Source organism: Neoarius graeffei, chromosome 19, assembly GCF_027579695.1.
Source record: "Neoarius graeffei isolate fNeoGra1 chromosome 19, fNeoGra1.pri, whole genome shotgun sequence".
In the NCBI taxonomy this organism is placed as follows: domain Eukaryota; kingdom Metazoa; phylum Chordata; class Actinopteri; order Siluriformes; family Ariidae; genus Neoarius; species Neoarius graeffei.
Genome location: NC_083587.1, coordinates 47049862 through 47072748, shown reverse-complemented (window position 1 = coordinate 47072748; position 22887 = coordinate 47049862). Strand labels below are relative to the sequence as shown.

At 41.0% G+C, this 22887-nt stretch overlaps 1 protein-coding gene across 1 annotated transcript in view; it reads right to left on the bottom strand.

Moving 5' to 3' along the window:
- The window catches only part of LOC132867337 (uncharacterized), a 38528-nt gene that overhangs the window by 11379 nt on the left and 4262 nt on the right, over nt 1-22887 (bottom strand). The window contains exons 3-9 of the mRNA XM_060900186.1: nt 18758-18788; nt 14969-15046; nt 11777-11916; nt 11520-11645; nt 6571-6616; nt 5653-5727; nt 5406-5531 (exon numbers count right to left, since the gene is read on the bottom strand). Of these exons, the coding sequence (XP_060756169.1) occupies nt 5406-5531; nt 5653-5727; nt 6571-6616; nt 11520-11645; nt 11777-11916; nt 14969-15046; nt 18758-18788 (622 nt within the window). The remainder of the gene's footprint in view (nt 1-5405; nt 5532-5652; nt 5728-6570; nt 6617-11519; nt 11646-11776; nt 11917-14968; nt 15047-18757; nt 18789-22887) is intronic.

Here is a 22887-nt window from a genome sequence, read left to right as displayed (position 1 = left end):
TTGATATTTTAATGATGTGACTAAAGAGTATTGTTCAAAACATCACTCAAAAATCTCCCAAAGGTGTTCAACTGGGTTGCAATCTGGTAACTATAAAGCCCAAAAAAAAAAAAAAAAAAAAAAAAAAAGTGTGTTTCCAGTAACATGAAATACTAAAATAAGGTCGGTAGGTAGGAAAAAGTTTTTTTTTTTCTTAATTTTTTTTTTATTTTGTTCGAAAAAATTAACACAAGTAAACATCTTACAAAATAGTATTTTGGCACAGAATCCTTTATACCACACATCATAATAAAATAAAAGTGTTTTAAATCTTTAAACGAATAAAAAAAATATCACAAGAGAGTTCGAGTTATGATCTACGGAAGCGTATTGCTGCTACACTCAAAAAAAATTGGCTTAGAATCAAGTAATTACGTGAAAAGATATTGTTAACAAAGTTATCCCGTTTTTACAATATATTTATCATGTAATAACATATCATGTAATTTCATGATACGAAATTATCACGTTATTTCATGATATTTTCATGTAATAACGTGAAAATAACATCCTAGGCTAGGCTACTTCCATTAAAAGCAGACGGTCTAGCCTAGCCTACTGTAGAACTTGGGTCGAGCAAAAACACAGAGCAAAAACATGGCTGAATCCTGAATGACTCCTATTTGTATAAATAGGGGACTACATAGGCGGCAAAACGTAGTGTTTTTCCTTGCCATGGAAGTGCACTTGTATACTGAAGAGGAAGCAATTTGCATTACAGCCTTGAATGAGGATTCAAAATGGCGCCTCGGCTCAGTTTTCCCTTCCTCCTTCAGTATACAAGTGCGCTTCCATGTTTATGCAGGAGGGCTGATAGAAGTGGCGAAACATTTTACTTTTTATCGTTTCTTTCACAACTTGAATGCGTTGAAACAAAAAATGACAAACTAACGCCGCTTACACTAAAATATCGAGGGAAATTTGTAATAAAAACTTTACGGTCGGCAATTTCGACGCGGAAATTCTCGATCGGTCGGGTTACTGGAAAAACACTTTTTTTTGGCCTAAACAGCCATAGCTTGTAATCATTTTAAAACATTCAGTAAGCCCTTGTGCCCTGCCATCCTACAAGGGATCGCATCCCTCAGGACAGAAACATTTCAGCATAGGACAAAGAGGACCCATTAGAAGAACTCTGTACATGTTTCTAGTGACCCTTGACCACAAGGTGACAAGTGGACCACGCCAGTAAAATGATGGGTTGCTATCGTGACATCATTAGTTTGTTGTTTTCATATCAACGTGTGTCTTGTCTACCAATGTTCTTGTTTTATCGTCAAAACAGCAAGCTAGCAACATTAGGATTTAAGCTTGTTCACTTTCGTGTGTCATGTTTGTCGCATGTTTCGTTCTACTGCCCTGGAGAATGGGGAGTGTTACGTACTGACAGTAAATAATTCTTTATTTTACATTATAAAGAGCAAACTCATGGTGGAAAATTATTAGCGATTGCTTAAAATATATTTACCTGACATGTTACTGTGGACTGGATTATTTCATAAGCTAAGGGTTTTCTTACATGACAACTTTAAAAAAAAAGTTTAAGATTTTATTTCACTTAAAACTGGTGGTTGTGGGTGCTGCATAAAATCAGTGTGCATTGGCTCATATGTTTAACCAATCAACATACACTTACACAACTCACGGTTCCTCTCGTGCTGGGAGAGCATGGAATCAATTTTGTGCCAAAATGTTCATATAATACTTTTGAAATATCAAACAAAAACGATCAAAATTTTAAAAATAAATAAAGAATTTCTTAAAATTATTCGTGTAAAATATCAGTCTATTACTCTTCAGAAACCTTTTATTTTTGTTCCGCGTCTTTCTCAGTTTTGTTTGACGTAATTTATTTTGGTTGCGATTCCAGCTCTCTCGTTTGCGCTCCCTGACTTTTTGCTTGCAGTTTTGGCACAAACTTCACGTGTGGGTGGGCTGTCCAGGAATGCATTCCCATTGGCTAACTTGTGTTTGACTGACCGCTACGCTCAGCCATTCCCTACTCGGATTCTGGCGGACTGTTTGACGAGTGACCGATCCATTGACGGTAAACAAGGATCGAGTGGACTTCAGTGGCGACTATGATATTGAATTAATTCAACAAAGTGCAAGTGCGGGACAAATGTGTTGTATGTGTTGCAGTAGTGCACATTATGCAGGCGTGTTTAACGTTAGTAAGACAGCTATTATATTGGGTAGTGGAGCCAAGTCTAACATTTGACTTGCCACGAAACACCTGCATAATGTGCACTACTGCAACACATCTGTCCCGCACTTACACTTTGTTGAATTAATTCAATATCATAGTCGCCACTGAAGTCCACTCGATCCTTGTTTACCGTCAATGGATCGGTCACTCGTCAAACAGTCCGCCAGAATCCGAGTAGGGAATGGCTGAGCGTAGCTGTCAGTCAAACACAAGTTAGCCAATGGGAATGCATTCCTGGACAGCCCACCCACACGTGAAGTTTGTGCCAAAACTGCAAGCAAAAAGTCAGGGAGCGCAAACGAGAAAGCTGGAATCGCAACCAAAATAAATTGTCTCAATCAAAACTGGGAAAGACGCGGAACAAAAATAAAAGGTTTCTGAAGAGCAATAGACTGATATTTCGCACGATTACACGAATAATTTGTTTGCCAGTCTAAAAAAAAAAAATTGACTAATTTTTTTTTTTAATTTTGATTTATCGTTTTTGTTTGATATTTTAAAAGTATTGTATGAACATTTTGCCACAAAATTGATTCCATAGGAGAGTACAGCTAAAAACTATATTCATTCATCAATATTTCACTGTGGAGGCCATTGACTTTTGGGGAAAAAAAAAAAAAAGGTCACTCCAAACACTTTAGTCCAGTGATTCTCAAACTGTGGTACGCGTACCTCTAGTGGTACGCGGGCTCCATTCTAGTGGTACGCCAAAGAATCAATTAAATATAAATAAAATTTAAAAAATAAAATTAAATAAAACGTGAAATACTATCCATAATATCCGAATGGATGAAAATATCTTCTCAACCGATGACAAGAAAATGAAAGGAGATACAAATTAAGTTAATAATTTTTAAAAAAGTTTGCAAGTGCTTCTGGGTAGCCATACGTAGCGTACGTACGCATTCCCGCCGGTTCCGCTGACGGACGGTTATCCGCCATTGGTAGACTAGGCTGTGATGGGAAAAGGTGGAGGTGGCTTTGCTAATTATGACGAGTACGACAAAATTACTGTCGGGGCTTAAATCCGCGAATGGGAGCGTGGATCAGAAGAGAGGGAGAACTGAAGAGGACGCGTGTGAGCCGAGTGCAGATGCTAACGACCGTGGCAAAACCAGCCCCAGAACTGCTAGAAAACGGCAGAAACCAGTGAGGAGGAAGTATGACGAAAAATGCATAAAACTGGGGTTCATTTGGAGCGGGACAGAGGAGCTGCCCAGGCCGCAGTGTGTTGTGTGCGGGGACAGTACTTTTTTTTACTTAACTTTTAAGTACATTTTCATTTAATCTTTAAGAACTGTCTTTTAATATTTATTTTAGTACAATGTTTATTTCACTTTTATGTGCAATTAATTTTATTTGATTCATTATTTAAGTACAGTGTTTTATTTTCCTATATTTACTGTTCAAAGTACTGTGTGTAATGTTACAGTGGCCAACAATATTAAACATACTTGTTAAATAAAACCTCCGCCTTGTTTTTAATGAATACTTAGGCCTACTACGCTACTGTATTTTAATGGTGGTCATTATGGTGGTACTTGGAGAGCCAAGTATTTTCTGAGGTGGTACTTGGTGAAAAAAGTTTGAGAACCACTGCTTTAGTCAAACCACATGCAATTTCCGAATGCTTTAAATCACCTTTGTGTAGCCAACACTTAAGGCCTCTGCATGCTCATGCGACAAGGCTTTCGCAGATAGCTTTTCGCAGACAGTTGTAATTTATTGTTGAGCGGGGATAATAGGCGTACGCGATGTTATTCACCGGCACAACGCAAGGGGGCGCGAAGTCGCTAGGAGTAGTTGGTGGGTGTGGTTAGTGGAGTGTTTATCCTCCGGTTACTTATAATGACTAGAACTGGAGTCGTATAGATGTACGTACTTCCTCAATCAACCGCTCTTCGTGCTGCTCCATCTTCGCTCGTGTTTTTAAAAATGCCGGTCGTGAAAACAAACCAAACCGGGAAAGTAGGGAAGCGGAAGTGCGTGTACAGCGGACCAATCAGAGCCCTCGTCTGCGGTGCTGTCTGTGAGGCTTCTGCGGTGGTCACAATTTTTGGGAGGTGCGCGCAGAGCGTCTGCGAAGGTGGGGGGGCTACACAGACACTGTCTGCGACGCTATCTGCGAGGACTGGGTTGGCAGCATAAATTGGCCTTTACGTTTACTAGAAACTGTGCAGTTCTGAGCTCAGCCTTTAACGTGGATGCCAGGATTCGAACCGACATTGCAAACTCCGTTCCTTTCCTGGACAGCGCTCTAGACCGCTCGGCCTACCTGATGCTGGTACGCCAATCACGTTCTTAAACGCGCTCGAACTCGGTTAAACATACGCATACAGACAGGTGCCTTTATAGGCTTCAGCCAAAGGCTGAGCCAACAAGGCTTAGAGCTCAAAAGCCTTGGCCAGAAATATTTATAATGTGTGGTGGCTTTTTTAAACAAGCTCTCAGCAAGGTTTTCGAAAAGTCTATTTAAATAAAGACAGATTAAACGGTCGCTTAGTGCTCTCGGATTATTGGTGCTGAATACAAGCCTATGTAGCACTTTGGGATCCGTTTTTTTAAGATGGGTGAAATATATAAAAATGTCCAGGTCTGTTAAACTCCCTGAGAAGTGGCTGACAGGCCTCAGACTCCATAGGATTACTGTTAGTCCTGAGGGCTCATGAAGGATGTCTCTGTACTTTGATCCTTCTTTTCGAACATTTTTGTAGACTAATGACAAACTTTATTTAAACATTTAAATAAAATAAAGCTTAAAAAAAAAAGGAGACTAAATACTTGCTTTGAATACACAGTACGTAATTAATTTTACGCCAATATCTGGCGAGATATACACACGGAAACTCCGCAGCCTTCCATGGCCAGGAGCTCAAGAGAGCAAACCTGGTCTGTGCTCTCAGAGTAGCACCGGTGGCATACACTCTCCTTCCTGTCAATTACAGCGACGCTAGCCAATCTCAGGCATACCGTAGTCGGCGGATAGTGCTTTCTTCCAAGTGTGTTACGCCACCCCCTAACGTTGCATAAGCAGCAGTTCAAAAAGATGAGGCTGGCTGGCTAGCCTCAGAGGAAGCACGTGATGACCTTTGCCCTCCCTGAATGGTAGACGTCATATGATCGGGGAGACGTGGAAATACTCATCAACTGGAATTACCGTAACGGTCGAGGCTCGTCATGGGGCCGTCGCCCGAGCCGCCAAGAAAATCAGACATCATGCCACCCCGAGGTGGGAACTCCTCTGCAAAGGGTGGGTCCAAAAACCCACCACCAAAGGGTCCACCTGAGGAAATACGAGAGAATATAGATGCAAAGTTGTCTTTGATTAATAGGATTTCCAAAATAGCACCTTTTTTTTTTTTTTAAATGAACCCTTTATACATATACAGTACAGACAAACTAACCTGGGCGAAACCCTCCAGGAATTGGTCCAAGCAGACTTGTAGGGCCCGGTCCCACTACAGTAGGAAATGCAGTCTCTGAAACACACACACAGAGGACAGACGGTAAACACGCATCGAATACACGGTTATTTTTAGCATCACTAAACACTACCATTCAAAAGTTTGGGGTCACTTTGAAATGTCCTTATTTTTGAAAGAAAAGCACTGTTCTTTTCAATGAAGATCACTTTAAACTAATCACAAATCCACTCTATACATTGCTAATGTGGTAAATGACTATTCTAGCTGCAAATGTCTGGTTTTTGGCGCAATATCTCCATAGGTGTATAGAGGCCCATTTCCAGCAACTCTCACTCCAGTGTTCTAATGGTACAATGTGTTTGCTCATTGCCTCAGAAGGCTAATGGATGATTAGAAAACCCTTGTACAATCATGTTAGCACAGCTGAAAACAGTTGAGCTCTTTAGAGAAGCTATAAAACTGACCTTCCTTTGAGCAGATTGAGTTTCTGGAGCATCACATTTGTGGGGTCGATTAAATGCTCAAAATGGCCAGAAAAATGTCTTGACTAGATTTTCGATTCATTTTACAACTTATGGTGGTAAATAAAAGTGTGACTTTTCATGGAAAACACAAAATTGTCTGGGTGACCCCAAACTTTTGAACGGTAGTGTACATCTTGGAACATGTACAGTAGTTTAAGTCACTGTGCTTCCAGGACCATGGTGCAGCATACACAACTAAATCAAGAAAACAGAATATTAAGTACTGTAGAAATTAAAACGTTAACGTTAGATGAAATTGCACAAGAATAATGTCTTGTCCATGGATGCCAGACTGTGTGTACTGCTATGGTATAAAATATTAGCAGCCATTAGACATGCACGTCTGTATTTTGCAGAATGAGGCAGGACTTACTCATGTTCTGAAAGGCTGGCACATCAGCAGGTTCCTTAATGACAACCTGTACAGAAAACATAACTGCATCACTGAGTCAATCTGAAAATGTCTATGATCTTGAGAAAGTCATTACATTACGTTAAATGGCGTTTAGCAGACACTCTTATTCAGGTGGTGTTTACATTAGACCGTATCGGTCTCGTTTTCGTTGCGGATGCACTGTCCGTGCACATTAAAACGCCGGGAAACGACTCCACAGGCGGAACAACCTGAATCCGCCAGGGCCCACGTATTCAATCCATTACGTATCTGATCCGGTGCTGTGTAAACATTCAGGAACGAGGATACGCTGTGCTGAGCTCTAGCTGACGTCATCATTGGACAACGTCACTGTGACATCCACCTTCCTGATTCGCTGGCGTTGGGATCACACACACAGCGGCTCAGTCCCGAATCACTGCTCGTGCGCTTCACTCGCGCACTGTGTGAGCTGCGCAGGGCCGGAGTGCGCACCCTCCAGAGGGCACTCGCTGTTCAGGGCGGAGTGATTGGGAGCGCAGGAGGAACCGCTGAGCCGCACTGAGGTTTATTTACACATTTCAACTTATTTACCTCCTTCAGGCGCTTAAACTCAGTGAGAACATGAACATCACAGCCAGGTGTGTTTATCTGCTGGAGAAGGTGTTCGCTTGCCATCCTTCCACTTGCAAGTGGTGAGTGACTTGCGCATGCCCGATATGCACTGGGATCATGCGACGTGCCGTCTAATTAGTCATGTGATTAGTGTATCCGTGTATTGGCGTTGCTGTGTGCACGCGAATCGTTTTAAAAACGTTAATCTGATGATCCGCTGATACGGTCTAATGTAAACACCACCTCAGAGCGACGCACAATGTACCCAGAGCAGCCTGGGGAGCAGTTGGGGGTTAGGCACCTTGCTCAAGGGCACTTCAGCCATTCCTGCTGGTCCAAGGAATCAAACCGGTGACTTTTTGGTCCCAAAGCTGCTTTTCTAACCATTAGGCCACGGCTTCCCCAAAGCCATTCTACACGAGGATCTTCACAAATGTTCTCAGGTAACAATGACTTAGAAGGGAAAGTGCTTTGAATACTTCATGGCAAGCTGATCATATTTATTTAAAAAAAAAAAAAGTATTATGGAAACCTCCATGTTTACAAAAAGTCCAAGATAATGGGGGGGGAAAAAAAAAAAAAAAAAATTATGGAGACACAACTTGATAGAACTCAATGCCAACGGCGTCGATGGGGATGCCTCCGCCCGGTAGACTACACGCCTTAAGTTGTGATCTGGGGATGGACATTTGACCTCACAGTAATCGTGACCTGGTGAAATTACTTGCAGAGATGCCAACCTTTTGTGAAATCAATGTGTAGTGACACATGCATGAGTGGAGCGCCCGCAGGGCGCGTAGCGAGTCCAATCCAGCTGGGGGTTTGGGGGCGCTGTAAGCCTCCCGAGAAAATTTTGGAAATTGGTGCTTTTTTAGGGCCATTCTGAGTGAATACAGGTGACTAAAATGAACTGGGACATGTTGGTTTAGGGGGAGAAAATTGCTGATTTGGGTTTTTTTTTTTTTCAGTTATCTGAAAAATAAAACCAAACCACAATCACTCATGATTTTCTCATGAGTGATACTCATAACTCACCACATTCACACAAAGTAAAGACTTCTCTGGTAATTTGTATACAATCAACTTTCAAACAGTGAATATTATTTTCTTAACTTTACTACACAAATGCAGATTACATACCATCAATATTTATAGATAACATACTGGAACACTCAATTAGCAAATACTCAAATAGTTGTACTGGAACATGTCTATTTCCTTTTTATTCCCATGATTAATGTCAAGTCACTTTGATTACTTTTAATTTTTATCAACTTCCTTTCACTTTTAATCTCATCAATATCAAGTCAGATTACTTATTCAGTTCCGATTGATTTACTTCAGAAGGTGACCGTTTCGTTTCTTTTTGCGTATATATCGTGAAATGTTCATTGCATATTCGGAACATGGTGTTTTGGGTGGATGACAACCTTGATTTCATGTTTTGAGCGATAGTTTGTGAGGTTACAACACCCCGACAGCCCCTCAATACCTAGTGACATGGGCTGCTCGACATTCCATCGCGGCATCGATAATTAATTCGTGCATGCGCAGAACGCTTGTCAACAAAGATGGCGGCGCCCATCGAAGCAAACTTTGACCATAAATACAGTCAAAATATTGAATTATCAAGCGATAATTGGCCTCAAATGTACCGAACACCGGAAAAATATCGTGAACCCTTATAGATTCACGCGTTTCGAACCGCATCCATGCTAAAATCGTAGGAATCCCATATAAACTGAATAGACGGTCGTAGCCTCGTAGTGCTACTGTCAAAAATGTAGTGACTACGCACGAATCGTAGTGATTGGCATCTCTGTACTTGTATCAGCCTTGGAGATAGTGTGTTCACAAGGTTTTCGGACAGACATTTGACCTTTTGATCTCAAAATCTAATCAGTTCATGTTTGTCCCAAAGCGCACAAATGGTGAAAGTTTGGTGAGATTCCTTTCATTAGCCTTTGAGATATCGTGTTCACAAGGTTTCGGGACGGACGCACGCACGGACAACCCGAAAACATTATACCTCCTGCCAGCGCTCGAAACTAACGGTGTCCCGACGTCCCGGGGACCATAAAAAATGTCATCGGGACACAAAATTATCATATCTGGGACAATCGCGGGACAATGGAAAAAAATAGATCTAGAAAAAAAGTTCTACATTAATATTATTTACAAAGCCGTAAACCATACGTAGACATTCACCTAATTTGTCAATTTTAAAACGTTAACAGCGAAAAATACATTAGTAGCTACACTTTCGATGCACCTGCATCCGTAGGCTACAGAGCAGCGCATTCTGTTCGAGAATCTTCGGCCGGAGACCGCATTATATGGACTTGGAATGGAATTGCTACCGCACACGCTGCGCCGACTCTTGCCAGAACAAAAATGCTGAAGTGGTTGAAGCGGACCGACCGCGGGGAAGAAACTGAAAGCCCAGACATAACGTCTCCGGGACCTTCAGGATCCAAAGTGTCATCGCCTGGTCTGCAGGCAACGCGAGCAACTGAATGAACTTAATGAACACTGTTAGACACGTTATAAAATACAACAGGAATGATGTGGATGATATTGACGGAAGATACCGTTCAACAGAATAAGTGAGTTTTCTTGGTGTCTTTCTAGTTCAGAAAGTTTAGTCAGTCAGTCAGCAGCACAACTAGGCTCGGACCTGGCACTATGCTGATGTTGCTAACATTTGCACCCACGTTTCGGCAGCGAAAGTTCATAAAAATGGATAACGGTAATGGTGAAAATTATAAGTTGGCCTTATAAATGCCAACAGATATTCAAGGTATAAATAGATGAAATGAACATAAAAGGGGTCTTATTTTCAACTAAAGTGTACTGCAGATGTAGGGAGTTGAAACATTTTCTGAATGAGCTAGTTGGCCCCTTTAAATAAACGGGTATCTATTCATACAGTGAGATCGCCAAAGTTTAATAAACTGAAAATGCAATAACTGTAATTTTGAAGTAGATGATGTATAGAACATGTGTCACTTGTGTTTTGTGACATTGTAAAAATGATATAAAGGGTTCAAAATCGCATAGTTACAAATATAATAGTAACTTCATATGATAATATTAACCACTGGTTATTTCAGAGAGGAAAAAAAAATGGGGACACTATTGCTTCCATTCGGGACAATGCAACACAGAATTCGGGACCACTGGGGGACACAAAGAAAAAAAGTTAATTTCGAGCCCTGCCTCCTGCACCTTACGGTGGCGGAGGCATAAAGATGCAACAATATGGCAAATATCAGACTGCCCCAATTAAAGCAATCACCTTCCCTTGACCAACTTAAAACATGAACTAAAAACACCATCGTGCTTCCTTTCGTTCACTACAAACAGTTTAACTTGAATTTGACTAGGCAACTATCATCCTACACAGATCACAGCTGCTGCATGTCACAATACGCAATCCTTCTCAGTCTCCTTTTCCTACAAGTTACGACAGGGAAAAATCCCCAAAGCTGTAATTCATGAACGGTCCACTCCGCATGCAATCTCTCCGTCTCCGTTTGATCCCAAATCAACAGTTCAGCAACTTCAGATCAATATTAGTGTCCTCTACTGCCGATTTCCTGAATTGAGCCAAAAAGTTCGTCTACTCTGCCATGATTGAAAATCACGTGACTGCATTCCTGCGCACTGACTGGCCAAAGCTTGAAACGCTGTTCGTGAACCTTACACGCCATGCTGTTTTACCTACAGACTTTGCGTACTACTTGTTTCATTTCCAACCCTTCCATACCATGACGCGGTGTGTTGTGAGCCTTTAGTCCTGTTTCTGTTACTCATTTTGACAGCTCGCACTCAAAACACTGGTGCGTGGTTTCTTGCAGACGAATTCAACGTCACTCACTTTTCAACCAATCAGCACGCAGCAACACAATGCGATTTCCAAAATGGTATCGCCAGCAGAATAGACTTGAAGCTTTCTTCTTAGTCGAGAAATTTATTTATTTATTGTTTAAAAATCAACCATTTGGCTGAATATTATCTACTTGAGTTGAATAAAACTTTGGGCCGAGTAATATTTATTTATCGATTCATGATCAAAAAGTTGGTAGACTGGCTGTGGAGCTAGCAGTTTACCAAATACATGACTTCTAACACAGGTACCCCCAGCTTTGGAATTTTTCCATATAACAACTTGTAGGAAAAGAAGAAGACCGAGGAGGATTGTGTATTGTGACATGCAGCGACTGATACAGACACATGCCTGATAATGTGCACTGTATGTGAGGAATGCTTTCTCAGAGCTTTTTTTTTTAAAATGCATGTACGAGATTTACATTGAAGCTGATGATTCCCACCTTGACTTGACCTCGACCCGCAGTCTTCTCCAGGTCAGTAGCAATCACCCTTATTTCCCTTTTGACAGTTGGGTTCTTTGCCACTTCCTCTTCTTCATGAGGCATTTTTTCTGGGTGAGTATGTTTCTGTTTATTACGCAAGAGAGAAAACATTTACGGCACATACAGACATGTTTTGCCATAGTCTCTTGTTAACAAACCGGGAAGGAAATATGAAGAACATGAAATACATTTGATTTGAGAACTAGAGGCCTTACTATGTATTTGAAGCAATGCTTCCATCCAGTAATATGAGCGACCATTTCATTCTGCAGCCGCTGCACCTTACAGAGTCGACACTGGTAATGAGGGGGGACTGACTTGCTGGGACTCCGATACTCCCATACATACTGTAGGCCTACACACACACACACACACACACACACACAGTATTCATACATTTCCACAATGTGCTTCATTTTTCATTAAGAATATTAGGGGTGGGACATTAGCGCGTTAATTAAGATGAATTAATTTCAAACAAATTAATTCATTAAAAATATTAACGCGTTTTATCGCAGTTTGCATGCCAAACAACCCGGAATCGTTGTTGGTGCACCGTGCTATGGTGCGACAAATATACTGACGCACACAGTTCCAGTTACAGCAATGGAGCTTGAAAGCGCGCCGGGTCTGCTGGATGGTAAATGTAGGGTGTTTTCACACTTGGTCCCCTTTCAGCCATCTAACCGAATTCAGATCGATGACTCAGCATTTTTTGCGCATATGCGAACACTCCAACCGTACCCAGACCCCTTTAAAGCGAACCAAACTGAGACCACCTCAGGAGGTGGTCTCAGTACGGTTCACTAAAAATCAACGGTACGGTTCGCCTAATCTGCGCATTGTGAACAAAAAGCGCACCGGGTTCACTTCGCCTTTTTCACTGTAGTTTAACCTTCTTCGTTTGCCGTAGTTGGTCACGTGACTGTAGCAGGGAAACTCAACTTCCTTTTGGAACTTACCACAGCCGCTTTACAGTTCTCTGAACTTACTGACTGATGAGTCGGCCACAATAATATAACTATATTATAAATAAATAAATTTTAATATTAAAAAAACCAAATAAATATTAATTAATTTATTTATATATATATATATATATATATATATATATATATATATATATATATATATATATAATTCCATGCTTATGGGTACTGAAATGGGGACATGAACTTATTTTTAAAAATTCACCTAAAACCATTTCTTTTTTTACCATCAGGTCACAAAACATGTAATCTTTAATGAATGATATGTTAAAAGATAACTTTAATTTTCTGAGATGTAATAAAAACATATTTATATGCCAAAGTCAGAACGTAACAGAAGTGTTGTGGACATATATATTCTCAATTTTAACAATGTAGAATTACTTTTTGAAACATAGGAAGGTGATGTTTTAGCAAATATAATTAATAAACATGTGTAGTAGAATAAACATACACATTCTTTCAATAAGATTAACATGGTATATAGCTAGATTGTAATTAATTTGTAACAGACGCGAGATGGACAATCGTAACAGAAGTAATGTAACAGACATCATTTTGGAACTCATAGGCTTGAGTTTGGCATATAAATATGTTTTTATTACATCTCAGAAAATTAAAGTTATCTTTTAACATATCATTCATTAAAGATTACATGTTTTGTGACCTGATGGTAAAAAAAGAAATGGTTTTAGGTGAATAAGTTCATGTCCCCATTTCAGTACCCATAAGCGTGGAATCACTCATATATATAAATATATAATAAATTTATTTTCCTTAATCCGCACTCTTTTGATCAAAGAATACAGCAGGGCAAGCATGGCAGCAGACATTTTGATTCAAGAGAAAATTACCCAGAACTCCGTGCACTGGGGGTCTGAGGGCTCTAGAGGACCTGGTATGAACAGAAAGAGAACTGAGGCCCCATCAAAGCTTAACTGGACCAGAAAGAGAACCCAGTCCTCTTTGTAATAAATTCACAGTGTGAACACAAAAAGAACCGAGTTCTTTTTCTGTTGGTCCACTTTTTGGTCCACTTAAAGAGGACTGAGTCTGGTTCCTTTAAAGGGCACCAGGTGTGAAAACACCCTTATATTCAAAAAATGACCCGATGGAACTGTTGATAAAACCACAGTTTATTGCAAACTGTGCAGAAAGGAGTTTGCTTATCACAGAAGCTCGTCAACTTTACGGTACCATTTAAATGCCAAACATGTCACCACGATTACTGAAACAGCTGCAGCTCGAGGTAGCAGTTCTGGTCAGCAGTGCAAACTCAAAGAAATGCCTGGATTCCAGAAGAAAATGAGCAGGGCAACGGCGGAAAATTTAACGAACACGCTGGCCAAGTGGATTGCCCTGGACTGCAAACCGCTATCGGTGGTAGAAGACAAGGGTCTACGAGATGTATTGCAGATTGCGACGTGTGATCCAGAAGGTAACAACTAAAATGGTTAGTAAAATGGCACTGAAACTTTAGTCTCTTCAATTTTGGACAGGGACCTTACCTTTGTTTACTATTGCAAAATGAAATGCAATTTATTGTTTACAGCCATTAAATGAGCTTGAATCTAAAAATCATGTCCGTGTATTATTTGAACTCTTCACATATTATTAATGGCCCTTTTCCACTACCCTTTTTCAGCTCACTTCAGCCCGACACGGCTCGCGTTTCGACTACCTCAGAACAGCACGACTCAGCTCGCTTCAGCCCTACTCAGCACCCAAAACTCGCACGGTTTTGGAGTGGGGCTGAAGCGAGCCAAACCGAGCCGAGTGAGGCTGGGGGCGTGAGGAGACACTCCCCTGTGCACTGATTGGTGAGGAGGAGTGTCCTCACACGCCCACACACGCCCCGCGAGCACGCTGGGATCTGTAAACACCGTAAACCCGGAAGAAGAAGAATTACGAATTACGAGAATTTCTGAAGCCTTATGCGCCTCGCCTCATCTATACGCTCTTGCCAGTATCTGTTGGCGTTGTCGGTGACAACAAGCCACAGCACCAAGACCAGCAACACTAACGACTCCATGTCCTCCATGTTTATTGTTTACTATCCGGGTCGTGAGACTACCGCTTAAAAGGTCACTGATGTCACTGTTTGCGCTGCTTAACGACATCACGTGACGTCCACCCACTTTCGCTAACTCCACCCAATGTGTCCACCCACTTCCAGCAAGCACGGTTCAGCGCGGTTGTAGTTGAAATGCAACTCCAACAGCCCCACTCAGCACCGCACAGCTCAGCCCAACTCAGCCGCGTTGGTAGTGGAAAAGTGGCATTAGTTACATAAATGTTGCTTTTGGGGCAAATACGGTAGTGCGATTAATTGAGATTAATTAATTAATTACAAAGCCTGTAATTAGATTTTTTTTTTAATCTAGTCCCACCCCTAAAGAATATATATATATTACATACCTATAACAGGATCTGTGACCGCTTTCATCCGTTTGGTGAGGGAGGGAATGGTCTGAACAGATCCGTTCTTGGTGAACACTGATGGGAGTTGCATAAATTAGAACAAGATTACACCCCATAACATGATAATACAAGGCAAGAGACCAGTGGACATTTTAACCATTCAAACTGATGTGTAAATCCACTTCAAGTCAACAGAGCACTTGATATTACACTGCTCTTCCCACAGAGGCAACGACAGAGTGGAAAAGGTGTGGCAAAGCAAGTGAGCTGAACAACATATAAAAACTCAGTCCTGATTTATTCTATTGGTCAGGACACTGCGCTTTACCAACAACAGCAACCAAGTAGGGATGTCCAAATCCGATATCGAGCATCGTGCCGATATTTGGCAGCTTTTGCAGGTTGGCATTGATCAGATTTCATATTTTCAGATCTGGCCTCTTTTTTTTTTTTTCCCCCCTTCAATAAAGTGAACACAGTTCACAAATTGTCTTGGACATCATACCTGATGTTTTGCAGAATGTGGCAAACGAAACTTATGGAGAATTGGCTTGTTAAATGGTTAACATTTCTCCATAAATTCAAAACGGTTAGGCTTTCTGGATGTGCACAACACTCATTCTGATGCCAAGGAACAGCTTAAGGCACAGACTGAGTGGACCACATGCAACTTTCCTCCAAATAGGTCCTGGTGGATTTCAATGGTCAAACTGTCCACCAAGAAAGCACTGGTTTGGAGTCAATCACATTAGAGCGCAAGTGTTTCTGTGGTGCTCCAGAAATTCAGGATGACCAGAATGAGGAAGGTTTTGTGAACTTTCCGGAGAATTCCAAGTTACTTAGAGATGCGCTTTGACCCCAGGGTCATATTCCAGTTGGTTACTTTCTAGATTTAACCAGTAGGCCCATGTATTTCTGCAAAACTGCACCTGAAGCAGACTTATCCAATAAAGGACATTAGCTGTCCTTCACTGAATGGCGTCATATAAAAACATACAGGGCAGAAGCTAAAACAGTTCTGTTTTGAACTGCCTTTGGAGCGCATCTCTCTGGACCATTGCCTGCCAGGTTTGTCCAACAGAAACCGCTCGTCATGGACAAGCCCTGAGGATGAGTCCACATTTTCATCTGATAAATGACCATGTCTCACACTGGTGAATCTTTGATTATCAGGGATGTGTACCCCAATACGGCCAGCAAGGAATCTGCTGCACCATTAAACACACTCCTGCAGTTAACTTGGGACTGAAATGCTTGTTAATTCGTGTTAAATAATTCACAAACACCCCAAAACAGACAGACAGTCAGTCAGTGATGGACAATACGTTTCTAATGTTGTTCAGGCTAAACTCAGATAACAGGGTGTCTGCAGGTATCAAGTTAAACTCAATCCTTTAAGATGTTTTTAAAAATGTCACTTAAATTTTATTTTAGACCAAAATTGCAGTAATTTAGAAAAACTTTTTTTTTTCCTCTGTATTTTATAGTGTTACAACCCGGAATGTACTTAATTGGGACATTTATAGCGTCTACATTTAATTGGGCAAAACACTAACCCCATTTCCAGAAAAGTTAGGAGATTTTCCAAAATGTACAAAGAGAAAATTCAGTAGTTTTACTGACCAACTTAATTGCATTTTACAAATATGCACAAAGTTAGAATTTAATACCTGCAACACACTCTAAATAAATAAGTCAGGACAGTGTCAAAATAAGACTGAAAAGTTTATAGGATATTCAATTAACCCTTTGGTGACTGACCCCTTGAAAATGGTTCCTCCAGGAACCATGACGTTTCAGTTGTCAAGACAACGGAAAAACTAAAATACACATACAAGAGCATTTTGTTTTGTGCACAAGAGCATTGTGACGCATCTTTCTGTTTTTGTATTTTAGTTTTTCCGTTGTCTTGACAACTGAAACGTCATCGTTCCTGGAGGAACCATTTTCAAGGGGTCAGTAACCAAAGGGTTAACACCATTTTGGAAGATTCCACGATTGAGTATAAAAGGGGAAGCCATGGGCTAATGGTTCAAGAAGCAGCTTTGAGACCAAAAGGTCACTGGTTCAATTCCCTGGACCAGCAGGAATGACTGAAGTAGTGTTGAGCAAGGCACCTAACCCCCTAACTGCTTCCCACGCTGCTCTGCGTATGTTGTACATCGCTCTGGATAAGAGCGTCTGCTAAATGCCTGTGATGTAAAAGGAGCAGCGCCAAAGGCTCACTGTTTGCAAGCAAGAATGGGTCATGGCTCACCCCTTTGTGCCAAAATTCATGAGAACACTGTTAGTCAATTCAAAAAGGACATCTCAACACAACATTGCAGAGATTTTAGGTCTTTCAAAATCTACAGTATGTAATATTGTGCAAAGATTCAGGAGCCCTCAGGTGGCACTGCCTGAGAAACAGTCATGATAACGTGACAAATATAGCCACATGGGCTCAAGAATACATTGGTAAACTGTTGTCACAACACAATCCGCTGCTGCATCCAGAAACGCAACATGAAACTGTATTCCACAAGGAGGAAGCCATTCATCAGTTCGGTCTAGAAATGCAGCCAACTCCTCTGTGCTCAAACTCCTTTCAGATGGGCCGAAATACAGTGGGAAGGTGTACTGTGGTCAGACAAGCTTGTTTTTGGGAAAACCAGATGTCGAGTTCTCAGTACCAAAGGTGAACACGACCATCCTGTTTGTCATCAGAGAAAGTTGAAAAAGCCAGCATCTGTGATGGTCCGGGGGGGGCACATCAGTGCCCACAGCATGTTGCATGTGTGTCAAGGTACCATCGATCCATTGGGGCATACTGGGATTTTAGAGAGACATATTCATCAAGGCAATGTTTCTTCCTGGGAAGTCCATGGTTATTCAGCAGGACAATGCCAGGCCTCATTCTGCACAGGCAACAACAGCATGGCTTCGTAAACACAGAGTGCGTGTGCTTAACTGGCCTGCTGCCAGGTCAGATCTGTCTCCTGTTGAGAATGTACAGTATGTGGCATCATGAAGAGGAGAATCAGACAACAGAGACCATGGACTGTTGAGTAGCTGAAGTCTTGTATCAAGCAAGAATGGATAAAATTTCCAAATGCAAAACTGCAAAAATTTGTATCCTCAGATCCCATATGATTAAAAAGTGCTATTAAAAGTAAAGGAGAGGTCATACTAAAGTAATAATGCCTCTGTCCTAACTCCCCACCCGAGTGTGTTGCAGGCATAAAATTCTCTCTTCATTTATATTTACAAAAATATGATTAAATTGGTCAGTAAAACAAATCTTTTCTTTGCACTTTTGTCAGTTAAAAAGGCTCACGTTAATCAAGTCAGATTTTTGTCTTTTTTTAATTTTGGGAAATATCCCAACTTTTTTGGAAATTGGGTTAGTATTTATGATGACACAAAGGTGAATTAAAGAAAAAGGAAAAAAATGGCAGAAATCCTTTGATATTCACACACCAAGACCATGTATGTTCAAATTTATGACAATTTAATAAATACGTAGGCCTTATATCTGTAAAATATCTTCAAGATATGAATATGAGGACCTACGGACACCCTGCGGTTATAACCTTAGAAAAAATAAAATAAATGCAAGACAACACTGATCATTTTGTTAAAAATGGTTCTTGATAAGAGTTAAATCCCATCATAGCCATAGGGGCTGATTTTGCGTTACATTAAAGCTCTGCAGACCTCAGACATGGCACATGGAAATGACATTACCAAGGCCAGAAAGTGCTGAAGGTCAAAAAGAGAGAACTGGGCTTCGAAGGCCAGACTTACCTATGTCCCCACCGAAGGCCTGCTGCTTTTTCTGTCATAGATGACAAGTAAACATGTCAAGGGGGGGGGAGAGGGAGAGAAAGAGAGAGAGACACACAAAGAGGAGTTAGAGAGACAGAATAGCATGAGAGGTTGGGAACAATACCCCAACACTCGTGTGGTCCATCCTCCTCTTCAATGCTCTCCGTTAGCAGAAGAGGCTGTTCTCGAGTATGAAGGCTATGGAGCCACAAATCGACTCCCCTGGTTAGTCATAGACTAGTACTGGGAGAACAACAATCTGCCTCTTCCCTACGACAGCACGGGGATTATTTAGGCAGACATGAAAATAACAGTCCATGACTAATAATTCAGGATAAAAAAAAAGGCAATAAGCTGCACAGGGTTTATGCTTAATACTGCATATGCACCAGTGCTCATTTGTGATTAAAAAATAAAAAAAAAATAAATTCAGAAGAGACACATGGGGTTGATTATGACCCCTGAGAAGCATCTGTCTTCGATTCCTACTTGTGAGCATGCATGGAAGATCTTGCTTGTCATTCTGTTGATGAAAGCTTCATATTATGCAATGCATGTACAGCACTGACGGTCGGCTCCCACTCGCTCGCAATGTCTAGTCGTTCATTTATTACCGTAAACAAACACGGACACTGACGAAGCAGTAGAATAATGCTCCAGAAGAAAGCAACAGTTTTAAAAGACAACTTCGTAGTTCTGTTTCTGCAGTCATCTGATGACGACGACCTGCATTTGTTTTTTTGACATGGACTTCAATGTGGGTGAAGGCCATAAAGTTTTTTTTTTTAATTTTCAGAGCGTTTACGCACATCAATCATCGTTACTGTTGCCAAGTTATGAAAACATTAATAAATGGCAACTGCCATCAGAAGTACAAAACTTGCAAACAGTTATTTTTCAACTGAGCTTGTTCTACATTTTATTTAAATACAGACTGTCAATACTCAGGTTTTCTTCAGAAAATCTGAAGTAGCCGGCTTAAAAAAAAAAAAAAAAAAAAAAAAAACCCAGTAGTAAGCGACTGTGGAATTTGCGGCGGCAAAGGCGCGCAAATGCTAGGGGTCTGCCCCCTCCAGAAAATGTTTTAAATTTACATGCCTTCTGGTACATTCTCAGCTAATAAATTACTAACCATTTCCCTGTAAAATGCAAAACGTATATGAAATTTCCCTCCAGGAAATGCGTGCGTGCGCGCTTGGCTTTCTCAGTTACCCTCTGTAGTACGCTGCCTGGCTCTGTAACATAACTACATACGTTACGGTGTGGTCACGTGGTCCGGCTCAGCCAATCAGAGCGTGAGAATCGATCGACGACTATGCCGTCGCTTCTGGCGTCAATTTTTGACGCTAAATCCAAATCAAAAACCATTTCATGGTGGAATAATTGGATTTGCAGCAAATTATGGGCAGTGGAGATGATAGAAATTGCTTGAATGTTGAAAGGCAAGTTGTTATTTTTTGCTGGGGTCAAGCAGCCGGAGAAAACCACCGGTCGCCGGTGCTTGTGGACATCTCTGGTACTAATAAAATGAAAAGCAAAAAAGTGACTTTATAAGTTCTGACGTTGCTTTTTCACTTTAACACGACTCACAAGCAAACTGTAGACGTTCGCAAGGGAGGCCAAAGGAAGGGAGCATGTCTCAGTGCTTGCAGAACTGAATTATGCTCTTGTGCGACAGTTCCATCACACTTGCATCACGCCTATGAATACTGTTTTGTGTGGGCACTGTGCACTCAATTCTTAATGACCACACTCGTGGATATGGCTGTGCGCGCTCAGGTGAGCCTCTCCAGCCTTTTTTTTTTTTTTTAAATAAGACACTGTTTAAATGCCATAGCCTGTGCCCTTTATAACCTCAGCCAACTTTGTTGGAGAAGGTTTTGTTTTCACCTCCATTTGTTTGTCTGTTCCCAAAGCAACTCAAAGCAGAACAGATTTTGATGAAAGGTGGGCCATGGGCCACGGAACAATTGATGAGATTTCGAAGCAAATCCAAATGTGGCTTGGTGGAGGTATGTACTCTACCAAACGCCCTTCTCATTTATTTAATTTGTTCACAATTTTGTCCACTTTATGAATGAGTTTTGTTTTTTTTTTTAAAGAAATGACACCCTATATGGCCAAAAGTATGTGGACGCCCGAGTGTCCAACGCCCCATTCCAAAACCATGGATGTTAATAGGGTAAAATCACAAGGCAGTAGGGTTAAACCATGGGTGTTAAACCATGGATGTTAACCCCCACATTTGCTACGATAACTTCCACTCTTCTGACAAGGCTTTCCACTCGATTTTGGAACATGGCTATGAAAATCTGCCCGTTCAACAACAAGAGAGCAAGAGTCTGAGAACTGATGTCAGGTGAGGAGGCTTGGCGTGTTCATAACTTTATTAAAAAAAAAAAAGTGTCTGACAACATGGGAGAGATCCGTACAGAGATACACCAGTGTCTGTTTACCTCAGTAACTTAAGAAACTGCAGAAAATGACTCGTCTTCTGGTCTTGGATGTAGAAACCCATTCAGCGCCATCAGATTCAAATGCCCCATCCATACTGTCAATCAGCTAAATATTCGGACACCATTTTTGTTAACAGACTTCACAAACACTGCACGACTTCGTTCGTAAACATCAGAAAACAGCTTTTGCACGATAATTGACTACGGGCGCTGCCCCAGAGACCGGAAGAAGAGAAAAGTAAAACAATGACCGTTGAAATGGTCATTTCTTCAGTTTCTTGACTGTTCTTGAGGTAAACGGACACAGGTGCATCTCTGTAGGGATCCTTTCCGTGTTATCAAAATGTATAACATTAGGAGCCAGTCAATGGCAAAAACAAGTGATTGATGTAGATGATTGCCCCACAGGATTACATTGTATAGCTGTTTTGCAGTTGCCGGTTATAGCATTCAAACTCAATACTGGACTGATTTCGATCAATTGTGTCCATAGTAAAAGTCTGAACTAGGGCTGCGTACCTAAACGTAACAGCAGGTACAGGTACCGGTACAGAGGTTTAGGTACAGGTCCGGACCTGTACCTGAACAATTTGACAAATTCTTCTGAACTTCTTTAATAATGACAAACATTAATAAACCGTTGACAACTTGTCAGTATCTTTATTCAAAGAAAACCGAACATAACTCTGTTTCCTACCTCACTTCTCAGTCGCCCTCTCAGTCTCACACTTGGTTAACTTGGGACAAAAAATCATAAGTTGTCTCACAGCGAGAAGTGACTACACTAGAGTACTATAGACTACGCGCAGTCCGCGGCCTTTAACTTACGCAGCAAAATTACACAAAGCAGCAGACTGCCAATGCCAGCAAAGGAAAAATGGCTGACCTGATTGAGTCTTTTTGACCAATCAGAACGCTGGATCAGCCAAGCTCTTGCAATGTCTCGTGAGACTGTGGCGAGAGGATCTCAAATCAAAGGTGGCTCTGATTTCAAGTTCCAGCGCGGCATTTTACGTCTTTTCCAGTGCTAAATTTTCGTCTTTGTGGTAGGATTTACGCATCTTCAGTCACAAAGTAAGCAGATACTTGGTGTAAATTTATATCGGTACAGTACCGGTACTTCATGATCCGGTATTTTGGACCTGTACAGAATCGATTTTCACGGTACACAGCCCTAGTCTGAACTCTAAAAGCTGGGAAAATGGGGCCCAGGTTTAAAAAAAAAAAGGTTTCCTCTTTAATGATGTCAACTCTTATATCCCAATCATTATTTTAAACCAATAAGTCCAATACATTTAAGCAATCCATTGGTCTGTCCATAGAATGCCCTAATCATTGACCCTTATGTTGCTTAGCAACACTTCCTTTTAACAAATTACTTTGCATGGCAGAATTGTTTATTGCAAAGATTAGTAATAAATTACATTTCTGAGCACTGGCTTTCACCATATTGTTCTTTATAAAAACCTATAATCCACTCACACTGGTTTTATTACAGATAAGTGGGTTCAATATCACAAAAGGCCAATTTATACTCCTGCGCTTAATCTTCACTGTAGGGTTTGGTGCCAACGCTCACGCAGAATGAAGTATTTTTATGGTTCAAATTATTTTTTACGCAGTTTTGATTAGCTGATCGAACTGCAAATAACC